This window comes from Pleurodeles waltl, chromosome 6, assembly GCF_031143425.1.
Source record: "Pleurodeles waltl isolate 20211129_DDA chromosome 6, aPleWal1.hap1.20221129, whole genome shotgun sequence".
NCBI classification, from domain to species: Eukaryota; Metazoa; Chordata; class Amphibia; order Caudata; family Salamandridae; genus Pleurodeles; species Pleurodeles waltl.
In genome coordinates this window covers 1,080,489,077-1,080,516,764 of record NC_090445.1, presented here as the reverse complement: position 1 = coordinate 1,080,516,764, position 27,688 = coordinate 1,080,489,077, and the positions used below count along the sequence as shown (strand labels likewise).

At 45.5% G+C, this 27,688-nt stretch overlaps 1 protein-coding gene across 17 annotated transcripts in view; it reads left to right on the top strand.

Annotated features, from left to right (window-relative positions):
• Positions 1 to 27,688, top strand: part of UBR4 (ubiquitin protein ligase E3 component n-recognin 4) — a 1,862,787-nt gene that overhangs the window by 1,542,580 nt on the left and 292,519 nt on the right. For all 17 annotated transcript variants that reach the window (XM_069240131.1, XM_069240143.1, XM_069240141.1 and 14 more), the window contains 2 exons: positions 10,583 to 10,711; positions 19,747 to 20,090. In XM_069240131.1, coding sequence (XP_069096232.1) covers positions 10,583 to 10,711; positions 19,747 to 20,090 — 473 coding nt within the window. The remainder of the gene's footprint in view (positions 1 to 10,582; positions 10,712 to 19,746; positions 20,091 to 27,688) is intronic.

The window sequence follows — 27,688 nt, the reverse complement described above, 5'->3', positions numbered from 1 at the left end:
TGGGACCACCATTTGAACCCATGCACTCTTGTGAAATGCAATACTTAACTTGGAAAGTAGCCTTCCTGATAGCTATCACATCTCTTAGAAGAGTAAGTGAAATACAAGCATTTACTATACAAGAACCCTTTATACAAATACATAAACATAAAGTGGTTCTCCGTACAAATCCCAAATTGTTACCAAAAGTTATATCACCATTCCACCTAAACCAGACAGTGGAACTCCCAGTCTTTTTTCCACAACCAGACTCAGTAGCCGAAAGAGCCTTACATACGTTAGACATTAAAAGAGCACTAATGTATTACATTGATAGAACAAAACAGTTTCGCAAAACAATTGTTTGTAGCCTTCCGAAAAGCTCATGCAGGAAATCCAATATCCAAACAAGGCATTGCCAGATGGATAGTGAAATGTATTCAAACCTGCTATATCAAAGCAAAAAGAGATCTACCTATTACACCAAAGGCGCATTCCACTAGGAAAAAGGGCGCACCACAATGGCTTTTCTAGGAAATATACCTATGACAGAGATCTGTAAGGCAGCCACATGGTCTACGCCTCCTACATTCACAAAACATTACTGTTTAGATGTGTTAACAACACAACAAGCCACAGTAGGACAGGCTGTATTATGAGCATTATTTCAGACAACTTCAACTCCTACAGGCTAAGTCACTGCTTTTGGGGAGTTTACTGCTTACTAGTCTATGCACAGCATGTGTATCTGCAGCTACACATGCCATCAAGCGGAAAATGTCACTTACCCAGTGTACATCTGTTCGTGGCATGAGACGCTGCAGATTCACATGCGCCCTCCCACCTCCCCAGGCGCCTGTAGCTGTTATAAGTTGAATGAAAACTGTAAACTTGTAAATTTGTAAATAAATACTTTTTTAAGACACATTATGTACATACATACTTACTCCATTGCATGGGCACAATTACTATATTCACAACTCCTGCCTCACCCTCTGCGGGGAAAACAATCTAAGATGGAGTTGACGCCCATGCGCAATGGAGCCGAAAGGGAGGAGTCCCTCGGTCTCATGACTCGAAAAGACTTCTTCGAAGAAAAACAACTTGTAACACTCCGAGCCCAACACTAGATGGCAGGATAATGCACAGCATGTGAATCTGCAGCGTCTCATGCCACGAACAGATGTACACTGGGTAAGTGACATTTTCCATATATATCATATCCTTTCCAACAGCTTTCCTTCCGGAAAATACAAGTATCCCAAATCCACAGAAAAGGAAAACAGCCAGGGCCACAGTCGTGTTATGAAGCAATAGAAGTGATTTATTCGTGTGACAACACCCAACGCGTTTCGGAAAGCTCAGTTTCCTTGAGCACGGGTTAACAAAATGACATTCCTCCGCCATATTTAAAACACAGTGCTCACTTATTTTCACCACCATAGACAAAGGACTATGCGTAACAAACTTCCTTTTTATGATGGAACAGGATCGACCATCTTGGAGTGTATTGTATTCTATTACTACAATACAATTTCAACCTTCACAGCTAAACATTAATACTCCCCTTAGGGATTCTTCAATTTTACATATTAATTTCCAACATTAATTTATAAGTGCTCTTAATTCATTTCCCTTTACCCCAGTGGGTTTTCAATAGTCTCTCATTCCCTAAATTAACCATTATTATCATTCCTACCCGCTGTGAACTCATGTCTAACTCCTGCTCTATAAGAGAACTTACTTTTAACCACCCAAGTGGGCATTCTTAAAAGATACAGTAGCTTTTTTGTTCTTCTAGTCACATGGCATGACAGTTGGTTGACCAATATTACAGAGTCCATCCTTTTATCCCAATTCAAAAAAAATGTGCACCCCACCTGTGAATAAAAAACAGAAGTTAAAAATGTTTTAAAATTTCTTTAAAAACTCCACATTAGATCCGAATCAGCGTGCTCGTCTGTACCTATATATCAGAACTAACATGCAATACTAAACTATCCTGATAATCTCATTTATGTCAAATGGACTGCCTACTCTTCGTCTTAATTCAGTCCAACAGGGTGTAGAGTGTTGAGGCTAATGATCAGTCTTGATTCTGATTTTCTCACCTCTAATGTTCTGTTACCACCCCCCTCCTTGAATGGAATCCTGTCCAAAACCACAAATCCCAGCTTTTTACTATTCTGTTCATGACACATTTTATAATGTCTAGCTACTGGGTAGGTTTTATCATCATTCGTTAATTGCTGTCATCTTTTTTAATAACAAATGATTTCAATATTCCCGGAAACATAATCTACTTTCAGTTCACACTATACTTACATGCCTGGCAATTTCCACAGGTAAAAAAACAATAATAGCTTTACTGGTCTCAATTTCAGGTGGCAAGCATTGACTCAGTGAATCTTTCAGTGACTTACTGCGCCTAAATGTGAATCTAGGATATTCATCCAATAATTTGGCCATAGTTTCATCTGTATGTAAGACCGGCCAAAACATATGAAATATATTTTTCACTTCTCCTATTTCATTGAGAAAGGTTGTAATCAATCTTAGATTTACCTTTTACCTCATCAATCTTTTTAACCAACAACAGCTCATCTCTTTTGGCTTGATGCACTTTTACCACTGCTTTTCTAATAGTTGACACAGAATAACCTCTTTCTTTAAATCTTTGTGTCATAATTTCAATCTCTTTACTGAAAGCCATATCTGAACTACAATTTCTCCTGGCTCGCAGTAATTCACCATTAGGGATACTTTGTATTACATTTTGTGGGTGATTACTTCTTGCAGGAAGCAAGCTGTTTCCTCCCATTTTCTTTCTATACAGAACACTCCATTTTACAATTCTCAATATAAATCTTCACATCCAGAAATTCAATAATTTTTGGATGGATCTTCCCCGTTAATTTCATATTGAGGGAATTGTCATTAAGGGTGGTCATAAATTGTAAAGCAGACTCAAAATTACCTTTCCAAATACAGAAAATATATTTGATGTACCTAACCCAAAGGACCACGTGTTCTTCGAACTCAACAATGTTCCCGACAACGTGTTCCTCCCACCTGCCGAGGTATAAACCACCATAAATGGGGACAGAACAGGTGCCCATCGCAGTCTCTTTGGTCTGATGATATATTGTCTTAATAAAAATTAAAAAAATGTTGGTGAGACAGGCATAAATCATGTCAAGTAACATTTCCGTACGAAGCAAGAATGACAAGGCCCGGGCTCTCAAATGTCTAATAGCCATAATTCCACAATCATGGGGTATACAGCTATAGAGATTATTGACATCAAGGGTCATCAGGAGAAAATCCTCCTCCAGGCTAACTCCATGAATTATTATTAAAAAATCCTGTGTCTCTGATATATGAAGGCATTGTCTCCACAAAAGGACGCAGAAAAAAAACTCACATACTCAGAAGTATTTTCAACTTAACTGCCTATAGACGAAACAATAGGTCTCCCTGTGGCATTTGTTTTGTCTTTATGCAGTTTAGGCAAGAAGTAAATAGCTGGTAATTTAGGGAATTCCAATCTCAAAAATTGACATTCCTCCCATTCAATTGGTTCCTTGTCTCTCCATTCAAGTTTCTCAAAGTATCTTAACTTGGCCTGTATCACTTCATCCCTAATTGAGATTTTATAGCTTTTATTGTCTTAGGCCTTCTTGCAAATACATTTCTCTTGACATCACAACCACATTACCTCTCTTATCAGATTTCTTAATCACAGTGGTTTTATTCTTTTGCAGGGATTTGATAGCTTCTCTATGTTGAGGTTGGAGAGTATTATATTGAGCCCTCTTCATATACCTAAATTTTCTCATTTTCTTAAAAATGCCTTTCTCAAAAACATTAGTGGCGTCATTATTTTTAGGAGGCAAAAAAATTGATTTAGGTTTAAACCCACTCGGCCAGCCCACCTCAATATCTATTCCCATAGCTATTAAATTTAGAACAGGGTCGGAAATTACATCTACCTCCTCATCCAACTCACAGATCGTATGTAACATTTCAATATCCCCTATCTGTAGGTTTGACTGTATGATCTGATTTTGCCTCTGTACTTTTTCTGAATTGCTGGTAAACCACTTCTTCAATTTAAATTTTCTACTGAAATAAAACAAATCAATACAACTCTGAGTATAATCAAACTGTGCCATTGGACAAATGGATAACCCTAAGGAGAGTACCTCAACTTCTGAATCAGTTAGCCGATTCCGGAGAGATTCACCATAGTCTGTTTATCCATCATTTTGTTGTCAACTGGCCCCTTGTTAGAACTGTCACTGGGCCTTCCTTTAAGTCTCTTCTCCCACTGCTTGTGTTTGCACCTCTTCCTCTACGATTTTCTGTTCCTCTTCTTCTTTGCCCTGTTAGTCTCCCCTGGGCTATGAGGTCAAATTCCTTCAAAATGGTGTCTCTACCCATATCCGATTGTATAGATGCATCACTTTCATTGTCATCACTTTGTCTCAAATCCTTCCTAGAATCTTGATCTGCCACTTCCTTTGTTGTAACCACTGGATCAGTATCTTGTTTCGGAATTCTCCCTATATCCGTTCCTCTTGTTGGTTTCTCCTTGATATGGTTGTATTTCTTGCCAAATGTAAGGACCTGTCCCTTCTCATAGTCAATTTGATCCCTTAGGAACTTAAGTTGTTTTTTCAATTTCAGTACTTCTTCTTCCTTGTTCAGCTTACTATCAATTCTCTCCATTTCTTTATCAAATTCTTCCAATGTGCATTTCTCCTTCAAATCATTGGTAACTTTGTTGATCTCTATCCTTAATCTGTCCTACTCATGCCATGCATATTTGATCAATATTTTCAACATGTTGATACAACATTGATGATTATTCGCCTCCAATTCAGCTATCATTTCTGGATCGGGATTCTCAGAAGTAGGTATTACAAAAATTCTCAAACCTCTTGGGATTCTCCCAAAATCGCCAATTTATGTATTTTTGTAATGTAACCGCTGACCACCATTTGGACTGTTCTCTTTTCGAGTGTTTCAATAACATATCCCATAATTCTCTTTTGGCTTTACTGTTCTTATTAGTATAGTTTTTTAATTTACTCATATTCTCTCATGAGAGGTGAGGTTCTTAAACAGCTCATCAGCTGCTTCACGCCGCTTCGAATCTCTCGCTGTTCTTGCTTTTATTGGACTTTCCATCAACTCACAATTACTTTGAGTAAGGATCCATATTACGAGCCCCACCACCAATTCGCTCCTTTATAATTATACCTGTGCTCTCCGCTTCCCCAATATTGTCTTGTATCACCCCACTTGCAAGGAAGGCACTTACGCGCTTGCGGATGCTCCTGGGCTTTGAATCTGTTCTCCGACCGGTCCACTCCCCTTGCGTTCGGCTCACAGTGGCGTGTCCAAAAATCCTCTCCGCCTCATTTCTGATATATCGGTATAGATGTTCATGCTGATTCAGATCGAATGTGGAGTTTTTAAAGACATTTTAATACATTTTTTACTGATATTTATTATTCACAGGTGGGGTGCACATTTTTTAATTAGGATAAAAGTCTGGACTCCGAAATATTGGTTAAACTACTTTCATGCAATGGGACTAGAAGAGCAAAAGAGCTATTGTATCCTTTAAGAATGCCCTCTTGGGCGTTTAAAAGTATAGAGCAGGAGTTAGACATGAGTTGTCAGCAGGTAAGAATGATAATGGTTAATTTAGGGAACAAAAGATCAAAATCCCACTGGGGTAAAGAGAAATGATTTAAGAACACTTATAAATGCTGGAAATGAATATGTAAATTTGAAGAATCCTTAAGGGGAGTATCAATGTACAGCTGTGAAGGTTGAAATTGTATTGTAGTAATAGAATACAATACACTCTAAGATGGCCGGTCCACTTCCATCAAAATAAAGAAGTTTGTTAATCATAGTCCTTTGTCTATGGTGGTGACAATAAGTGAGCATTGTGTTTTAAATATGGTGGAGGAATGTTCTGTTCTGTTTACCCTTGATCAAGGAAACTGAGCTTTCTAAAACATGTTGGGTGTTGCCTCAGGAATAAATCACTTCTATTGCCTCATAACAATACTGGGGCCTTGGCTGTTTTTCTTTTTCTGTGGATTTGGGATACTTGTATTTTCTGGAAGGAAAGCTGTTGGATATGGTATACTGGGGTTTGCGACCCTGCCAAGACCTGCTGTGACTTAAAGCGAAATAAAGACTTGAGATATATATACACATACACACATATTTTAAACTGACCATGCATATTTTTCTCAGCAGTTATTTTACTGCACCTATTAGTGATATTATCAATGATGTAATAGAAGATTTCATGAGTGATGTAATATCTGGGGTAATTATTGGTGCTTGGCGAGGGCACGTGTTATATGTAATTACCTTAGGGCACAAGTTATAGTTACTGAAAATAACTCGGCTTAGTGGTCTAGAATCTGCTGGCAAATTGTTGTCATTGAATATTGCAGGGTTGGCAGCAAAACTTGGTATTCCTGAATGGGCAAGGTTTATCGATCTGTATGCTGTGTGTTTTTCAGGAGACCTGGGCAGTCCAACCTCTGCACTGTTTTGCAGATTTTAGCAAAGAGGCTGTTTCCCGTGGGAGGGGGTCGCACATCAGGAAGGCTAACTATTTGGGACCATACAAGCCTTCCCTGTAAGGCAAGGGAACTACTGAAAACCTCCCAGGATAGTCGGTGTGTTTGGTTGAGAATTGCATCCTATGTGATATATCTTTACATTGTGTATCTAAGGCCTGGTGGAGCTAATAAAGAATCCTCTGCTATGGAAGTTTGCCCCATGGAGCGTTTTGAAGGTTGTGGGTGTGGACTTTAATTGTCAGTATGAACCTTTAGATAATGGCGCTGTCCCATTGACCTTAGATCTGGACAATGTCTGGTCGATACCTTTGCTGACACTGCCACCAATTAAGAGATGATCTAGCTAAGCTCTGCAGATGAAAACCTTTACAATGAAGTATGGGCTATTAGCATGCAATATGTGAACGAGGTCTGATAAAGAAGGAATATAATTTCAAACGAACCCCAGGCACTAGTTTGATGACATTTTAGTGGATATTAGGATATGGCCATTATTAGTTGACATGGTTGTTATTGTACACCAGGATAGTGATCATAATGATCTGAGTCTTGAAGTGACCTACAGGTTTTGGGAAGGGAGGGTTGTGTAAATGGCCTGTTAGCTTCTGGTCTGCCTTCAATCAGTAATAAGCGCAGAGTGAAATGACCCACCTTGCTAGGCTCACCGGAAATGCTATGGGGTATTTATGCTCCGGTCACTGTTAGTTTAGATGCCCCTCTAAAAGAAGAGGGGGCCCTTAACCAGCAGATTTGTGGAGAATGGATTTGTTCAATTCACAATAATCTATTCATTGGGTTAAACGCCTTTTTCTATGTGGATGTACGCAGATCCATAGGTGGGAGGGCTCCCCAATCATGGTATAATAAAGCCGGTAGGTGTGCAAGGCCAACTTTAATCTCTGCAATCAAAGTACAGGACAGCGGTGAAATCAAAGCTCATAGGGCATTGTATAAAAAGTCAGTTTCAGTAGCCAAAAAAGAAAGGGAAGTGATCCGGTGGAAGAAGATGCTTGCTGCCACTAGGAATGGAGCTTTACGTGGGTTTTGTAATTTGGTTTCAACAGGGTATAGAGAAGATGTCAGTCAACTGGGGACTAATGTTTTGGCAACAGATAGGTTGGCCCATTTTTCCTCATTAAATACGGTTAGGGAGAAGGTACTTTCTCTTCTCCTGAGCCCATCCCCTGGTATGTTAACTCAATGGTAGCGGGGTCTGGCATTTGTAACAGCATGGATCGCTCTCCTATTACTGATTATGAAGTAAGAGCTGCCATTACTAAAATAGGACCTAATAAAGCACCTGGCCTGGATAAAGGTCCTGGGGACCTCTATTTAAGCGAGCCGGATGTCTGGGCCCCATATGTTTTGATTATATTTAATAATAATCTAGCTGGTGCACCAATCCCTCCCTCCTGGGCAGAGGCTGAGATTATCCCCAACTATAAAAAGGGCTCTCCAAATGGTCTGCAGAACTATAGGCCAATTAGTTTAATTGATTGTTCCCAAAAACTATTTAGTTCTATTCTACTTGATTGACTGCAGATGTGGATCGAGGAAAATTGCATCTTGACCGATCTCCAGGCGGGATTTAGGGATGGTGCCAGTACCATCGATCGGGTTTTTAGACTCCAGTTAATTTACTGGAAATCAGGGGTTTTGGGATGTGGTTGTTTATATTTTGCTTTCATTGATCTACAATCTGTGTTTGATTTGGTCCCCTGGTTCTGGGTTGTGTTGCTAGATCAAACCCTAAGCTTGTCGGGGTCCCCTTGGACCCGGTCTGTGTCTTTGATTGTTTGGGTCTGACCCTGACCGAGAATCTTGACTGAAATGCCCATATTGAAAAATATAGGCAGAAACTGGTCTAGTGCACGGGGCGATTGTGGGAGCGCATTTCGATTCTTCTTTTCACATAGTAGCTCCTCTGTAAATTTATAGATCACAGGCTTTGAGGAGCGCCCTTTATGGGGCTGAATTCTGCAGGCACCCCAGACTATCGGTTGCCAAGAATGGTTTTCTACGTCAGCTACTGGGCCTTCCTACTGGTACCCCTCTGCTCCCGCTTAGACTAGAACTAGGCCTGTTAAAGAGGAGGAGGGGGTTAGGCCCCCCCCCCTTTTATTGGCGAAGACTGTGGTCCAATGAAGATCTGTATTCCCGTTGTGAAGGCCTAAAAGAGGTGCTAGGCCTTCCTGGGTCAAACTACTTGCCCTGGCTTAGCTATGTTGAACATTTTCCCTTAAAGGTAGGATGTGTGGGCTTGTGGTTGAATCCGGAGTCTCCTCTTTGTATTGGGAGAAGTTTCTGTTTAAGAAGAGATATTGGGAGTATACTAGGGGCAGATCCTTGTACACTCTTCATGTGTTCACTTGACCCTTTCCTTTTTACAGTTTAAGAATGTTTTGTGTGGAACCATTCCTGGATGAGATTCAGCCGCCCCTCGCAAGGAAATAGTACCTGCAGTTTAGGCATAGCATGTTATCTATTGCAGCCTTTACTTGTCATTGAATGCCCAAGAAGGAATCTTTATTTTTCTTCTGTCGCTTTCGAAGCAGCTAAGGAGACAGAAGAGCATATTTTGTTTTTCTGCCCGGCATATGCAAAGAGCAGGAAGAAGTGGATTGTTCCTTTATGCCATTTATTGGGGTTAAGAGAACACAATATTGTTTTAAGAACCTTAAAAGATTATGTTAAGTATTTCCTGGTTTTTGGTGTCTCCCGTTTCTTGTTGGTGATTTGGAAAATTAGACAACGTGCACATCCTTAATTGCTGTTTTCTTAGTTATGCATGGATGCAGGAATGTGTTCCCAGTGCGATTTTTGATAGGGGGTGCTAATTTGTGGCTTTTTACCAGTTTTTAGTATGTTATGTGTCTTCCTATGTAGCGTGTTTGAATATATGATATATTTTTGGGATTAGATATAAGTTCTACCTAGAGGGGCTTCCCCTTTGATGTTAGGGTTGAAGTACAGGGTGAAACTGATTTGGGTATTGTTTTTGTTTTACCCAATTAATGTATTTTAACAGTTGTAATCAAATGACACTTTATCGGGATCATTTTTTGTACGCTGCTGTTTGTATTATTAGAGAGAATGTAGCATGGCTGTTTCAAATTTTTAGGTTCTGTTTATTGAATTGCCCTCTTGTCTTCGGACAGATATGTAAATATTATGAGATTCACCTCTCAAGTCGTATGTATTTCCATGTGCTGTTTTATTTATGCTCTGCCTATATGATCTCTGTTGCTCGAAATAAGGTTTTTATGATTATGAAGTTACTTTAACTATAACAGCTGAATTTCTATGGTTTTGTACATGTAAATACGAACCTAACTATAACGTCCCTGTAACCTTTTTTTTTTTTAGGGAATGTCTAAGATTTTGTTCTTATTCTATTTCCGAACTATAGTGTCTCTGAAAGCTTTGGTTTGTCAGTGAATGAATATGACACACGCTGTGACGTCCAAAAAGTGTTTTTTGAAGAACAAACTGGATTAACTGGCTGCCTGAGTGAGCGCTTTATTCCTGTGACTGTTGATATATTTATTTAAACTAGCCTTATCCTATGAAGAGCTCAGACCCCCAAAACTGCTTGACAGTATTCCTGTACTGCACAGCAACATGCTTTCTCTTTTTAGCGTCCTCTATGCCAACTGCACCCACTTAGTACTATGCGGTATGTAGAGCATCCGTTGCTCATCAGCACGTCCCAGTCGGTGCACAATTAGTTTTTCTTCGTGCCTCAGCACATGGCATGCACTGGGTGAGTGACCACATGCCCTCATTCCACAGTGACCCCTTTGATCAGTTCTTTTGTTGTCATCCTGAGCTCTGCGTGTTACTGTGCTCATGTTTACACAAGCAAAAAGTTGACTGAAATGAAGTATCCCTATGAATAGCCCTGTGTGGTTGGCTCCAGTGTTTAGGTAAATTATAGCTGCTCTTTCTTAAACGCTGATTTGTAAACTGTTCTGTTACTTTCATAGGACGACAGCAGTAATGCTGGTGGAATCAGCTCTGCATCTGCCAGTGTAAACCGATACATCCTTCAGCTGGCCCAGGAGTACTGCGGGGACTGCAAGACCTCTTTCGACGAGCTGTCCAAGATAATTCAGGTAAATACACCGGCATATCGGACTTAGAGCTGTGTAGGATCACTCTCACAATCTAAGTACAGATCAGACACATAGCTGCCTTTGGTCACTGACTAAATCCAAAGCTGAGATGATTCAGAGCCTAGTTCGGCCACTAATGAAGTCCGTAAATAAGCAGGACATTTGTAGTTTCTCACAACACAGTTCCAAGCATGCATCAGTCAGTGTCTCATTATGTCGGTGTCTAAAAATCAAGCAGAAGGCTGGAATTTAACTCCGCCCCAGAGTGATTGCCATTGTCCACCGCAGGATATAAGGTTCTTTGACTTAAGAATTCTCCCTGCCCCTCAAGACTGAATCGGGTACTTTTTCTAGTAATTGCTTCTGCACTCTAGTAGGTGGCACAATTCTGATCTGTGGCAGCCTCACACCACCTCTGGAAGTGTTGACAGTGAGTCATATATAGGTGCCATCCCTTTGAGATCAAATTAACTTTTGTTTGTATTTCACCCACTCCATAATTGCTTTTTCCGGAACTTTTGCTAGAGAAAAGTCTTCTCCCGAAGACCACATGCTTGAGAGACTGCAGTGATTGCAAGAAGCAGAAGTCTGTTACAGAATCATAAGACATCTGCTTGTCGTGTGATCTCTAGTGCCTAAGCACACATCAAAGTCCTGCATAAATGCTCTGTGATGGCTTTAAATGCCATTAGACAGAGGGAGGTGGAACTGGGCAAGAAAGACAAAGTTGAGGGACAAATCTTGCCATAAATGCAAACGTCCAAGTGGGAAGCCCCCACCCCACGCACTCTTCAGGGAGAAGCCACACAGTTGGCACTCGAAGGACACAACTCCGTCCAAGACTCATCTGACCTTTAGCCTATATCGAAGCTTGCCGTGTTTTTCCCAGGCTGTAATTGCCTGTACAGCACACAGAGGCCTTCAGGGAGGCCATGCTGTAGTTTCTCTGGATGATGCCAGCTTCCTTTGAAGGGGGTCAATGTTCTCCCCACGTTATACTGATGCTGGCCTATATTTGGATTATTAGTTAGACTTCTAGCTGCAGATTTCTTACTTTTGAATTCTCCCCAGGCTTCAGACTGGATATGATAGATTTTCATGAGCAGTATGCCTGTGCGCCGTTAGGTGACTTCAATTGGCTCCGTTGTTGGCATCATCTGCATTAGTTATGATGTTGCTTTTCCTATATATGCGCCATTCCGGCGTGCTGACATCAATTCCTTTCTTTCCTCACCAGCAAGCACTGATCCAAAGAGAGCTAGCCCTCAATTTTTGACTGGCTTTTTTTATTTATTTATTTTTACTTTTTGTCGAGTGTTTTGCAAGTGTTTTACTCCTGGTGCATCGAGGATGTTCTCCAGAGGGACCGGTGTCAGGCCCTGTGGATCTAGTCATCTGGCGATGTCTGTGACGGACTTACGCCTCATGTGTCTTTGGTTCCTGGAGCACGATCACGACCCAAAGTCATTCTTTGAGTGCCAGGCCATGCATTCAAAGGCTTTGTGGGAGTGGCTCCTGAAGCTGATGGAGGCCCAACGCTCGACTCTGTATAAGTCGAGAGCGCGGTTGGGAGAAAGTCCCCAGGATTGGTCACAGTCCTCCATCATCATCGTCATCCAAGTCCTCAGGGCGATTGGGTAAGTTCAGGCATAAGAAGAAGTCGAAGTGTTCTTAGACTACCCCTTGTTGGCCAACTAGATGAGGGAGCGTCAACACTCTTGGCCTTGTTCTGTAGAACCTGGGCCAACTCTGCACCTCCCTGAGTTTCTGGGAGCCAGAGCGACCCCTGCCCAACTCAGAGTGTCTTACACGGCCATGCGCCCCATTCCTGGGCACCCCGACACCACTGGAGCACCTTCTGTCCCCTTGGAGTCAGAAGTGGGCCCTTTGGGATCTGTACTGGCTGCTTCTGTCCTAAGAGCACCCACGGATCCAGCCCTGTAACCGGACCGGCGTCGGTCACAACTCCCCGTCCTCGGAGGGCAGACCAGGGTTTTTTTTAGAGCACTTGGGGGGGGGGGGGGGGGGCACAAGTAGGCACACAAAACACACCCTCAGCGGCACAGGGCAGCCGGGTGCAGTGTGCAAAGCAGGCATCTGGTTTTGTATAAGAATCAGTGGAGGGACCCAGGGGTCACTCTAGCAGTGCAGGCAGGGCACAGGGGGTGGCTTCTCAGGCCAGCCACCGACTGGCTAGGCAGAGGGTTGCCTGAGGGTCACTCCTGCACTGAGGTTCGGTTCTACCTGGTCCTGGGGGCTGCGGGTGCAGTGCTTCGTCCAGGCGTCGGGTTACTTGTTACAGGCAGTCGCGGTCATGGGAGCCTCTGGATTCTCTCTGCATGAGTCGCTGTAGGGGTTCAGGGGGGTCGTCTCGGGTTACTCACGAGGTCGCAGTCGCCTGGGAGTCCACCCTGTAGTGTTGGTTCTCTGGAGCTCGAGCCGGGGGCGTCGGTTGCAGAGTGTGAAGTCTCACGCTTCCGGCGGGAAGAGTGAAGTCTTTAAAAGTTGCAAGAAAGTTGCAAAGTTTTTGCTGGATTTGAACAGAGCCGCTATTCACAGGACTTTCTTGGTCCTTTGGTTCAGGGCAGTCCTCTGAGGCTTCAGAGGTTGCTGGTCCCTGTCGGATGCGTCGCTGTTGCAGTTTTCTTCGAGTGAGGAGACAGGCCGGTAGGGCTGGGGCCAAAGCAGTTGTCGTCTCTACAGGGCTTTCAGGTCAGCAGCCTTCTTCTTAGTTCAGGTTGCAGGAATCTGATTTCCTGGGTTCTGGGGTGCCCCTAAATACTAAATTTAGTGGTGTGTTTAGGTCTGGGGGGCAGTAGCCAATGGCTACTGTCCTGGAGGGTGGCTACACCCTATTTGTGCCTCCTCCCTGAGGGGAGGGGCACATCCCTAATCCTATTGGGGGAATCCTCCAAAACCAAGATGGAGGATTTCTAAAGGCAGGGGTCACCTCAGCTCAGGGCACCTTAGGGGCTGTCCTGACTGGTGGGTGACTCCTCCTTGTTTTTCTCATTATCTCCTCTGGACTTGCTGTCAAAAGTGGGGGCTTTGTCCAGAGGGGCAGGCATCTCCACTAGCTGGGATGCCCTGGGGTGCTGCAACAAAAGGGATGAGGCTTTGAGGCTCACCGCCAGGTGTTACAGTTCCTGTAGGGGGAGGTGAGAAGCACCTCCACCCAGTGCAGGCTTTTTCTGTCCTCAGAGCACTAAGGCTCCCACCCCAGGGGGGCAGAAACTCGTCTCAGTGGCAAGCTGGCACTGACCAGTCAGTTCTGCACTGAAGGATTGGGTAAATTACAGGGGGCATCTTCTAAGATGCCCTCTATGTGCATTTTGTAATAAATCCAACACTGGCATCAGTGTGGGTTTATTATTCTGAGAAGTTTGATACATGCAGCTATGCCCTCACCTGTGGTATAGTGCACCCTCCCTTAGGGCTGTAAGGCCTGCTAGAGGGGTGACTTACCTATGCCACAGGCAGTATTTTGTGTGCATGGCATCCTGAGGGGGATGCCATGTCGACTTTGCCGTTCTCCCCACCAACACACACAATCTGCAATGGCAGTGTGCCTCTGTTATGTGAGGGGTCCCTTAGGGTGGCACAACACATGCTGCAGCCCTTAGGGACCTTCCCTGGTCACAGGGCCCTTGGTACCACTGGTATCTTTTACAAAGGACTTATCTGTGTGCCAGGGGTGTGCCAATTGTGGAAACAATGGTACATTTTTAGTAAAAGAACACTGGTGCTGGGGCCTGGTTAGCAGGGTCCCAGCACACTTCAGTCAAGTCAGCATCAATATCAGGCAAAAAGTGGGGGGTAACTGCAACAGGGAGCCATTTTCCTACACCCCCTTACTGGGCTATTTAGGGTCTCCTCCTTGGGTGGGTCCTCAAATTCGATGTGCAAGATTCCAGCAGGACTCCACTGTATTGTTTACTTCATCTTTTGGCCACTGGGACTGCAACTGAACCCTCCAGGAACTGACAATCTGCAACTACAGCGATGACTCTGCCCTGCAACATTGTTTCCCCGGCTCTTTCCAGCAACTGCAATATTTCCCCAGCTGTGGATCTTCTGAGGGTGACAAATCTTCAGCCTGCACTTGAAGTAAGAAGGAATCTCCCTTGGAGTGAGTGTCACTCCCTTGCATCTACAGGCACCAACTGCAGCGACGACCGGCTGCGTGGATTTTCTCTCCTCTGGAGCTGCGTGGATCCTGCATCACAGGTGTGGTCTTGAGTGGTCCCCTTGGTCCTCTGTACCAGCTGTCCAACTTGGGAGACAGTAAGCCCTTGCCTCTCCTTGCAGGACAGTACCCCTGTGCACCGCGACTCTTGCAGCTACCACAGCTTTTGTTCCTCCTCCAAGGGAATTTCAGGCTCCATGTAGCCCTGGCCCCCAGCACTCCTTGCTGCAAAGCAGTCACCTTTATTTTTGTAACACTATGTGGTTCTGTCATGTGTGATAGTGCTGTTTGGCCATAGTAGTAATGCATAAGCTTTGCATGTCTCCTAGATAAGTCTTGGCTGCTCATCCATGGCTACCTCTAGAGAGCTCAGGCTTCCTAGACATTGCCTACTCTTCACTAATTGGGGATACCTGGACCTGGTATAAGGTGATAACACCATAGGTGCTCACCACACACCAGGCCAGCTTCCTGCACCTAGTTCTTCCAGCTCCCCTCTCACTACTCCATATCCTTGGGCGGGGGACTTCACTTCGCAATCCACTATCTTAGTGTATGGTTTGGTCCTCCCCTAGGGCTCTAACTATTGCTTGTTGTTTCTTGTGCCACTTACTAATTATTATTGTGTGTGTATGTCTCTTCTCAAAAAGGGGAAGTTCAAGATGCTCAGCCTGACTGAGCCTCGATCTGCCCTGGACCCAGGCGACTGGATGTTAGCACTGGACTTTCAGGACTCTTATTTCCATATTCCCGTCCTGCCTGCCCACAGATGTTACTTGCTGTTCACGGTAGGCAGCGAGCACTTTCAGTTCACCATGCTCCTCTTTGGCCTTACTAGCGCCCCTTGGGTGTTCACGAAGGCGATGGTGGTGGTTATAGGTCGTCTATGAAGATCTGGGGTTTCAGTCTTCCCCTATCTTGATGAATGGCTGCTGAAGGAGGACTCGCCCCAGGCTGTCTCCCACCTCCAGACTACAGCGGACCTCCTGCATTCGCTGGGGTTCACTATAAACTTGCCAAAGTCAGACCTGGCTCCCTCTCAGACGCTCCCTTTCATCTACACTGTTCAGGATACAGTGCTGTTTCGTTTCGGGCTTATCCTCCCAAGTGTCAAGTCCAGGATATTCATTCAGGCTATGATACTGATATTTCTGCTTCTATCCTGGATTTTGTTGAGAATGTCTGAGGCAGCTGGGCCTCATGGCACCCTGCATCCTGCTGGTAATAAATGCCAGATAGTTGATGCAGGCTCTGCTTTGGACCTAAAGTTCCAGTGGGTGCTGTATCATGGGAATCACACCGACAAGGCAAAGATCTCGGCGGGAACTGTGAAAGTTCTGCAGTGGAGGTTAAGAAATCGTGATTGGGGTCAGAGGCAGATCCCTCTCCCTTCCGCAACCAGATCTGACAGTGCTGACAGATGACTCACTCCGGGGATGGAGGTGGCCATCTGGGAGAGGTGGCGTTCAGAGGCATCTGGTCTCTGGCAGAACCCAGGCTTCGTGCGATCCGACTAGCATTGAAACCATTTCTTCCCTCTGTCAAGGGAAATAAAGTGCAGGTGTTCAGGAACAACACCACTGCCAAGTGGTACTGCATCAGGCATGGCCAGGTGGGGTTGTAAACTCTTTGTGAAGAGGCTGTGCGCCTCTGGACGTGGCTTAACATACCGCTGATGTTTCAACATCTGGTGGGATCTCTGAACAACAGAGCAGACAAACTCAACTAACAATACCTAGCAGATCACGAATGCCATCTCTGTCCAGGGATGGTGGAAGGTCTCTTTCAGCAGTGGGGAGACCCTTGATTAGATCTGTTTGCTTCCACAGAGAATGCACAATGTCAGCAGTTTTGCGCGTTGGAGTTTCTAAGGCAGCAATCATTCAGAAACGCTTTTCATCTGGAGTGGAACTCAGGCAGCCTCTATGCCTTTCTGCCCAGAGTGCTCAAGAAGATCAAGAAAGACCAGGCCTGAGTAAGGCACAGAGAATCTGGTATCCTGAGCTGCTGCACATGTCCATCATTCCTCCGATCAGACTGCCCCTTCAGGAGAAACTTCTGTTGCAGCAGCAGATGAGGTTTCTGCGCCCGAACGTGTCCATTCTCCGCCTTCTGGTGTGGATATTGAGTGGCAACAGTTGCCAGCTTTTAACTTTCCTCTCCAAATCTGTACATAATCTTGGCAACCAGGTGTGCCTCCATCAAAATGGTATACTCCTGTCGGAATAAATGTGTGGCATGCTGTGCAGAAAAACAGATTGATCCCTTTTCTCCCCCGTTCCTCAAGTTCTGCTTTTCAGCCCAGCATAGCTCTGCTCTGGTCACTCATAATGGCCGTCTCTCTATCGCTGTTTTTTTTGTTTTTTGTTGGGTACCCGACTAGCCACCCCTCTTCAAGTCTTAAAAGGTTTGGTTCATCTTTTTTTCTCCTTCACCATTTATCATGCCTCTGTGGGACCTTAATTTTGTTTTAACTTTTTTAAATGTGTGCTCCCTTCGAGCCCCTTCATTAATGGTCCCTCCAAGCGCCTTGTGATCAAAGAAGCCTTCCTCATGGCCATTACATCTGCCTGAAGATTGAGTGAGCTTCAGGCTTTATCAGCCAAGCCTCCATACCTCTCCATCCATCCTGAAAAACTGGTGCCTCCTTTCTCCTGAAAGTGGTCACTCTGTTTCACAAAGGTCAGTCAGTCGCATTGCTTTTTTTTTTTTTACGCTCCTCCACATCCCTGTAAAGAAGAGATGCAATACCACCGTCTGGACCCAAACAGAGCATTGATGTTCTACCTTGACTGCACAAAAGTTTTGAGTGGATGACCAACTCTTCATGGGGTATGTCAGAGCGAAGAAAGGATGGGCCATGCAGAAGTGGACCATCTCCAAGTGGATCTGCTATGCAATGGCCAAAAGGCAGCCCCCTTAAGGCTTGTAAGCTCCTTCCTCCAAAGCTAAAGTTGAGACGACAGCATTAGCACCCAGAGTTCCCGTCATGGTCATCTATCAGGCAGCAAAGTGGGCCTCTTTGCACATATTCACAAAACACTACTGCCTGGACAGTCAGGTCTATAGGGATGGGCTCTTTGCCCATTTGGTTCTGCACGACTTCCTTGTGACATTGGTCCACAAACCCACCTCCGGGCATAATATTGCTTGGGTATCTATTCTAAGGTAAGCAATCTGCTGCTAGACGTCTCTCCCAGATGAACAAGTTTCTTACCTTCAGTAATGCTTTAACTGGTTGAGAATGTCTAGTTTCAGATTCCTTACTGTCCCACCCATCCTTCCCACTCGTCAAACGGATTTCTTTGAACAGGGCTGTTCCCTTTCAGTGCCCTAGTTTTCCACACCATTGGTCAATGTTCTTCATGGCTCTGCGCTTCTGGCATCAAAAGTAATAAAAAGAATCTGACGTCCGCTCACCTGGGTGGTGCCTATATGGGTGCCATGGATGTCACTTATGGCCTGAACAGCACCACCTACCGGTGTGCAGGTTTACTGCTCACAAACATTCTTACGGATGTAGTCTAACACCTTGGGAAAATTCTGATGTAAGGAATCTGCTCCCACATATATCTCTACCAGATAATGCATTACCGAAGGTAAGTAACTTGTTGATCAAGCCACCAGGGACATTCATTTTACCCGCTCAGTGGTTGAAGACCACTTCTCAGACTCTGAACCTTTTTGGGAGGGTCTATTTTGGTATCCCTTCAGGAGGTCAGGAATCTGAAATAAAAAGTAACCGAATTAGAGGACTTGGCTGTGGGCATTCTTGTGAGACTCCGACAGGTTGGTCAGGCATGAGGGCAACAGGTGAGGATAGTTATTCAGATACTTGCAGTCCATGGTACCTTGCCTGTGTCAGTAAGACCATGTGAGCTTTATAGTGACATACGTCAGTCATGACTTCAGGGTCATTGATAAATGTGAGAATGTGTAAACATAAAACTAGGATAAAAGGAATTTGTTCCCCAAGCTACTGTGTGAATACCTGCTCACATATTTACCCACTGTTTGATTGAGACTTGAGGTGAAAGTGCCCACTTCCATGGGACCTTGGTGGTCGTTCAGTGGGAATTTTGGTTAACCAGATCCTGATCCTTGTGTGGCAGAGCCGTTTGAAAGCCCTGAGAGAAACTCAGCACAAACAGCTCTAAAGATCTTATGCTAGATCTGCCAACTGCTTCTATTTTGTCTGCGCAACTTGTTCATGTATTGGCATAGACAGCATGTTCGTCTGGAGAGCAGTGGTGCAGTAAAAAGTGTGCCTTGGTCATTCTAGGCTTTTGATGCAAAGGAAGGAATAAAAGACAGAGGTGTGGGTATTAAGTAAGAATGCCTGATACAGCAGGATTCAGGTATCGAGTGACATCTTACACCAAAAGCAACAAATTTGTTGTCAAAACTTGCATTCAAGATGCCAGAAAGAAGATCCTTATGAAATACTCTGTTAATGAATTGCAGGAAAGGCTGTTGTTTACAAGTTTAAATGCCCAAGATTAAGATAATCCTTGTTCCCCAAACCTAGCAGGTTAGACCAGAAAGCTTGTCATGCTCTGGCCAGAGCTGGAACATGTGCTGCTGCTCCAGTTTGTTGTATTTTCAAAGATGCAGATCTTCTATTACCTAATGCAGTATTGAGAGCACATAAGACATTTATAATCTGTGGAAAACTGAAGAACTAATGTTATCTGTAAGTAATACTTCCATACTGACTGCAGCTTACACTTCAGCTGTTTTTTTTTTTTTTGTTTGTTTGTTTTTTTAAGTGTAACTATTCATCTTAACTAATATGTAGAACCCCTGGGCTGGAGCCATAGGCTAAATTAGTCTGTTTGTTTCATTACAGAAAGTGTTTGCATCCAGGAAGGAGTTACTGGAATATGATCTTCAGCAGAGGGAAGCAGCAACAAAGTCTTCTCGCACCACTGTGCAGCCCACGTTCACAGCCAGTCAGTACAGAGCACTTTCTGTGTTGGGTTGCGGTCATACTTCGTCCACTAAGTGCTATGGATGTGCTTCTGCTGTTACTGAGCACTGTATCACATTACTGAGAGCTTTGGCCACCAACTCTACTATCCGCCACATCCTAGTTTCTCAAGGCCTCATCCGTGAGCTTTTTGACTACAATCTACGTCGTGGATCAGCCGGAATGCGAGAGGAAGTCAGGCAGCTTATGTGTCTCCTTACTAGGTAAGTTAATGTAAGAACATTTGTATGAGACCAACCAGGATCATTGGAAAAGTATTTGTGTGAAATCAAGTTGTCTAAAGTTAGAAATTGCAGACCAGCTCTAGATAAATTGTACATGAATGAGGCCAGGATGTGTCTGTTCCCTACAGTCTCAGCATGGTTTAAAAATTGTAGTTTTATAGAAGACATTGTTTCCTATCACATCGATTTTTCTTATTTTTGGAGTTGTTAGAAGAATGACGAATTGTGGAGTTTAGCTCCATGTCCCTGTCAGAAGGCACAGGAAGAAAGGAACTGACATCAGTGTTGAAGAGCACGTGGCACCATCTAACAGCACATAGCACTGATGAAAATGTTCGGGATTGAATCTGATGCCCGGGTAATACTGTAATGGTGAAGGATTGGTAGTTAGAGTATCCAGCAGAAAGGATGTTACCAAAGATAAATTACATGTCATTTTCTGCACATACTGGTGTACTATTCCAGGTGGTGCTATAAGATTTTAGCAGAAAATTGCACAGCCACTGGATTTGCTAGCAACACATTCCATATGGTGTCACATGATGACACATCTAATTTCCACATACTCATGGATATGAGGTGCAAATGATACAACAAAACTTGCTAAACAACAAAACTATTTAATCAAATGAGTGGAGGTGGGGGGTGCTTTAGGGAATCCGCAGTAGCCGATAACCTATTCTTCCAATAAATGAAACGCTCCAGCAGATTACTTATTTCACCCATTTTCAGAGCATTCGTTTTCAGGGAGGATTAAGGATACATCAGTATACATTAAACCAAGAAAGACTAGAGTACTTCCTTACTAAAGTGAGCTGGTTTTCTTCTATTAAGCTCAATATATTGTGTGCTGAGGAAATTCAGGTAAGACCAAGTATCTGTTTCATAGATCTGAACTTTGACACTTCACAGGAAAGTTGATGCCACTATACCTCTAACAGGTTGAATACGGAAGCCTTCAGATGATAGTTTATTGGTCAGTTCATAACCATGTACAACCATCAAAGAGATCGGTCTGGCAGTTGTTGGCTTCTTTAATCTCATGGGAAAATTACTTGCTTTTGAATAGTTTGATTCCTAACAGTGTAGTGACTCATGGCTCTTTGGGATGTGGAAAGAACAGCTGAGTTAGGGTTGGGCTAATGAAACTGATGCTATGTTCAAGAGAAAGAAAGACTTAACTCATATTTTGAGCACATGCTGATGAAGGTAGGTGAGGCAAAAATGGTATGTAACTCATTGACTCTCCTGGTCGTTGCTTGCAAAATGCTAGAAATGTACGTAAACAGGAGAGCAGGGTTTACATTTTATATGAGTGGCCCATCTGAAATTAATCTATTTGGAAAGCCCCAAGAAGTAAAATGAGAGGATCAGAGGAAACTTATTTTGCCATCCCTTTGAAACTCTAGGAACGGCATGCAACTTAAATTTGGAGCATTTATTATGTGATCAAAACATTCAGAAATTTGTGGTAAACAGCCAATTAGTAACTAAACGTTTAGGCGCTACTACCAGCCTTTAACACTATGTGCCTCCGCTGAGACAAGCTCATAAACTTAGTAGAGAAGCATTGGTTATTAAAGTCATGTGTAGCGAAAGGTCTGAAAGAATCCTGTTCTGTTTTAAGCTGTTCTAAGGACACTTCCAGATTAGTAGTTTGGCCTTAGGACACTTTTTCTTCATCCTTCAACTCCTTATAATACAGATTTTTATTGCATGCATTGTGCTCATTGTAGTGGCCGCATCCTTCACCAAGTCTCAGGCACTAGAACAGAGCATTATGGACATCAAACTCAGAAGGTACATACCTGAGTTTGCTGACTGCATTGAATGTTTGAGGAACTGAGTTTTCACTTGCTGAATATAGTCTATCTTCTCCTTTGGAGGAAGTGCACAAACCATTTTTGTCGCAGATTCAGTTGATGAACTTGAAGATTTTGCATCAGAGAGATAGGAGACTTGCTCTTGGTGGGTGAGATACCCAGATTTCGCAAATTCATTCTTTGGTTTAGAGGCACTTTTTCATTATAATAACGCACCTTTGAATAAAACGTTTTGCAAAATATAGGATTGTATCACTCAACTATTGCAAAGTATCTAATTCAGCTATGCCAGTGTAGTTCATGTAGGTATTCTCTTAGTGCATGGCCCTTCCAACACTGTGAAACTGTGCCACAGTGTTCTGAAAATAGAGTAGGTGTTAGGAATCCAATATCATTTCAAGGAATACAAAGTTGTCTAGTACAATATTTGCTAGTCTTGGTCTCATCAACAAAATTGAATTCAAACTCCTTTCTGACAGTGCCACCAGATTGAGAGTCAAAAAAACTAGATGCCATAGGATAGAAAGCTTTCACTTCAGGAAACTTCACACTTAGTGGCAGATTGTTTGCCAGGACTTAGGCAAGCTCCCTTCTCACACAGAATGGGATTGGATGCATTGATTAAAACTTGCCAAAATGTTTTGATGCCATGTGAACTATATCTGATAGAGACTTCTAGCTGCAGATTCCTTACCTTATAATTGCCTGGCGTTGGCTTGGAATCTGGAATTTTTTGTAGAGCACTACCCTTCCCATGCCGTTCAGTGGTGTAATTCGGGTCCACAAGCCGTCGTCTGAACAGTCTGCGACGTCACGGTCGCATATAAAGGCATCACCCTGGTGCACGTAAGTGAGTTCTTATCCTTCCGTGCCAGTTAAGTGCAGGTCCGGATTTGAGGTAAACTCTGCCTTTCTGTTGAAGCTTTTTCAAGTCTGTGCGGGGATGACATTGAGGAAGATGGGGTTCAAGCCATATGGTGCATACCATCGTGATGGACCACATCAGATATGTCTCTGGATCGAAGTTGTGTTCCTGCTGCCGGGCCATAGCCCGAAAGCTTTGAGAGCCGTCTCTGATGCTCAAGGCGGCCTGGCAGTTGACTTTGGTTGGCGTGACTCGTAGGAGGTCAAGTCTCGATCGAGGAGGTGGTTGCGGGACCTCTCCAGAAGCCCCAAGTCCTCTTCTTCACACTTGAGGTCCTCCGGACACTCGGGGAAGAGGCACAAAAAATAGTAGTAGTCCAAGCAGACTAGGCGTCTCGGGGACATTGACCGGGATCCAAGGCCAGGCCCTGGACTGGATCGCCTCTTTCCTCGCAAACCGTTCCCAAAGAGTTTACCTCCCTCCGTTTCGCTCAGAACCCACCGAGATCATCTGCGGCGTACCTCAAGGCTCATCACTCAGCCCGACACTCTTCAATGTCTACATGAGCCCCCTCGCCAACATCGTACGCAAGCACGACATCATCATCACCTCCTACCCGATGACACCTAACTTATACTCTCCCTCACCAAGGACCCCGCCAGCGCCAAGAACAACCTACAAGAAGGTATGAAGGACGTCGCAGATTGGATGAGGCTCAGCCGCCTAAAGCTGAACTCTGAATAAACGGAAGTCCTCATCCTCGGCAACACCCCGTCCGCCTGGGACGACTCCTGGTGGCCCACGGCCCTCGGCACCGCACCGACCCCCACAGACCACGCCCGCAACCTCGGTTTCATCTTGGACCCTCTTCTCACCATGACCAAGCAAGTCAACGCCGTGTCCTCCGCCTGCTTCCTCACCCTCCGCATGCTCCGCAAGATCTTCCGCTGGATCCCCGCCGACACCAGAAAAACCGTGACCCACGCCCTCGTCACGAGCCGCCTGGACTACGGCAACACCCTCTACGCCGGGACCACAGCCAAACTCCAAAATCACCTGCAACGCATTCAAAACGCCTCGGCCCGCCTCATCCTCGACGTACCCCGCAACAGCCACATCTCCGCACACCTGAGACACCTGCATTGGCTCCCAGTCAGCAAAAGGATCACCTTCCACCTTCTCACCCACGCACACAAAGCCCTCCACAACAAGGGACCGGAATACCTCAACAGACGCCTCAGCTTCTACGTCCCCACCCGCCTCCTCCACTCCTCTGGCCTCGCACTCGCTGCCGTCCCTCGCATCCGCCGCTCCACGGCGGGTGGGAGATCTTTCTCCTTCCTGGCGGCCAAGACCTGGAACTCCCTCCCCACCAGCCTCAGGACCACTCCGCTTTCTGGAGACTCCTAAAGACCTGGATGTTCGAGCAGCGGTAACCCCCCCCTCCTGCCCCCCCCCCCCTTTTCCCTAGCGCCTTGAGACCCGCACGGGTGAGTAGCGCGCTTTATAAATGTTAATGATTTGATTTGATTTGATTCCAGGCCCAGTTCCGTGGGATCGATGGCAAGGCCAACTTCGAGCCCCCCAACCCCCTTTCTGGGAGCTAGCGCGACCCCCGCTCAACTGAAAGAGTTTTATGACACCTTACACCTCGTATTAGAGCAGACAGCTCCCGTTGGTGCGCCTTTGGTCCCCACAGGGTTGGCACGGGCCCCCTCTGATTGCACGCCGGTGCCTTTGGCCTCAGTGCCATTGGAGACTCTGATCTAGTACCAAATTCGGAACGACGCCGAGGGCACACAGACTGCCTCCTCCAGAGTTGTTCCCGATGTCAGCGCTCCCCACTCTGCTGGCACCCACCAGTGGTGCGAGCCCCATCCTCATTGTAGATGATCTGGAGCCGGAACAACGTCGTACGACAGGGTCCAGGTCAGCGCCTGAGGCTTATTTGAATCAGCCTGGTGCAGATGAGGAATGGGAGAGGTCTCAGGACCTTTTAGAATATGGTTTGGAGCATATGGACTGATATGATGAACTAGGGAAAGCCAGTGGACTGGATACTTCTCCAGATAGTAGCATGATCTCACCTCCTACTGTGGCTGTGGAGGAGTGCGCTTGATATGCTATGGTGGAGCCTAGGGAAGCTGAGATCTTGGACCTAGATTTGCCTACGGTGCCAGTCAGGACTAACCTCCTGACTGAGGTGCTTCAGCCGGGGGTTTCCACATCGAAACCAATGTAACCCTTTACGAAGCTCTCACTGATGTTCTGCTGGGGAGATGGTCCAAACCCAGCACAGGGGCTCCTGTAAATGGGACAATCAGCCGCCGCTATAGACCAGCTCCTAATGATCCTAGTTTCCTCACCCTACATCCCACCCCGGAGAACTTGGTGGTCCAGGCCTCCACTTCCCATGGTACCTTCCCTTCCGCTCTTCCGGATAGGGAATCCAAGAGGCTGGATCAGCTTGGTAAGAAAATGTATTCTTCCTCCACCTTGGCTTTGAGGTCTGTAAACACCTCATGCCTATTGGGTCATTTTTCCCATGCTTTATGGGATATGGTGGCATAGGTGCTACCCAGGTCCCAGAGGGTGGGCAGGACTCTCTCTCACAAGTTGTTAAAGATGGGGGAGATGCAGCAAAGTTTACAATATGGTGTGGTTTGGACATGGCTGACCTTCTGGGTAGGACGATTTCTTCGACGGTGGCCCTTAATCGCCACGCCTGGCACCGTACGTCTGGCTTTTCGGGGGATGTCCTGGTAAACCTTTTGGACCTGCCCTTCAATTTCTCACACCTATTTGGAGAGAAGGCAGACTAGGCGCTTGAGCGGTTCAAGGAGTCTCTGGCTACGGCCACATCTTTTGGGCTTTTAGCGCCCGCTTGCCAGCAGTCTGCCTTTTGCACCTTTCGAGGCTTTGGAAAGGGTGTGGTGCCACGCCACCACAAATCAGCCACTGTCCTATGTCAACTCAACATCCAGTGTGAGGACGAGGTCTTAGTACCTTCTGACCCAGAGGGTCTAGCCAGAGGCCGGCCACCACCCAGCTCCCCTCCTCCATATCACTCAAATCATCCTAGTATGATTCTGTAAAATCAGCAGATTTGTAGAGTGCGATCAGTCACTGGCTAGGGTCTCAAGGAACTGGGGGGCAGCAATAGAACAGTTGTCGAGGATTAGTTGGGGATCAGTTGAAGAGCCATGTTTTGAGGTCTTTCCGGAATTGCAATATGGTGGGAGATCTTTTGAGGTAGCTGGGGAGGAGGGAGTTCCAGGTCTTGGCGGCGAGGTGTGAGAAGGGTCTTCCTGTTGCTGTGGTGTACTGGATGTGTGGGATGGCGGCGAGGGCGCGGTCGGCGGAGTTGTTTGGTGGGCATGTAGAAGTGGAGTCTACTGTTAAGGTATTCTGGTCCGTTGTGAAGGGCTTTGTAGGCGTGCATGAGAAGCTTGAATGTTATTCTCTTGTTTATTGGACACGAGTGCAGGTCTCTCAGTAGGGCGGAGGTATGGCTGTGTCTGGGGGCGTTCTTGATGAGGCGGGGGGAGGCGTTCTGGATGCGTTGCAGTCTTTTCCGTACCTTGGCGTGGTTCAGGTGTGGTGCGTTGCCGTAGTCTACGCGGCTGCTTACTGGGGCCTGGGTGACTGTTCTTCTGGATTCTGTTGTGATCCATTTGAAGATTTTCCAGGGCATGTGAATGGTGTGGAAGCAGGCGGAGGAGACTGCGCTGACTTGACGGTTCATTGAGAGTGCGGAGTCCAGGATGAGGCTTCAAAGGGCAGTGGGCCACCACGAGTCGTCCCAGGCGGAGGGGTTGTTGCCAATGAAGGAAACTTCTGCAAGATCACTCGCGCCCAGTTGGAGGGAGGATTCAATTTCATCCCCCTCACTGGCAGTCCATAACATCAGAAAAATGGATCTTGCAGATCATACAGAAGGGCTATTCCCTCCCATTCCAGTCTTTTCCCTCCCTCTATGCCTCCATCAAAAAGAAAAACTGATGGAGGATCAATTAGTCTTGCTCTGTGAGGAAGTTGCAGCTTTCTTGGCCAAGGGAGCCAGAAGTAGGCAGTGGTTGTTATTCCTGCTACTTTCTGATCCACAAAAAGAGCAAGGGTCTTCGCCCTATTCTGGATTTGCGGGACATCAATCTCAAAAAAGGAGAATTCAAGATGCTCACTCTTGCTCTGGTCTTGTCTGCCCTAGCCCAAGGAGACTGGATGGTAGCGCTGGACTTGCAGGATGCGTATTTTCACATCCCCATCCTGCCTGCTCACAGGTGCTATTCGTGGTTCAAGGTGGGCAACAAACACTTTCAGTTTACCGTGCACCCCTTCAGTCATACCAGTGCCTCTCTAGTGTTCACAAAAGTCATGGCAGTGGTAGAGCTCATCTGCTCAGGCTATTGATTTCAGTCTTCCCCGTACCTCGATGACTGGCTGTTGAAGGCTCCTATGTCCCAGGTTCTCGACACCCACCTTCAGACTATGGCGAGCCTCCTGCATTGGCTATAAATGTGCCGAAGTCACACCTGACTCCCTCTCAGAAAACTCCATTTCATCTGAGCTGTTCTGGACACAATGCCGTTTCTGGCTTATCCTCCCAAGCAGTGAGTCCAGGATATTCAGGTTATGGTACCGATGTTTCGGCCTCTATCCTGGATTTCAGTGAGACAGAATCTGAGGCTGCCGGACCTCATGGCCTCCTGCATCCTGTTAGTCAAGCATGCCAGATGGCTTATGTGGGCTCTGTAGTGGGACCTGAAGGTCCAGTGGGCACAGCATCAGAGGAATCTCACCAACAGGGTTCATATTTCAGAGGGAACTGCAAAAGACCTGCAGTGGTGGGTAGTGAACTGCAGTTGGGTCAGAGGCACACTCCTCTCCCT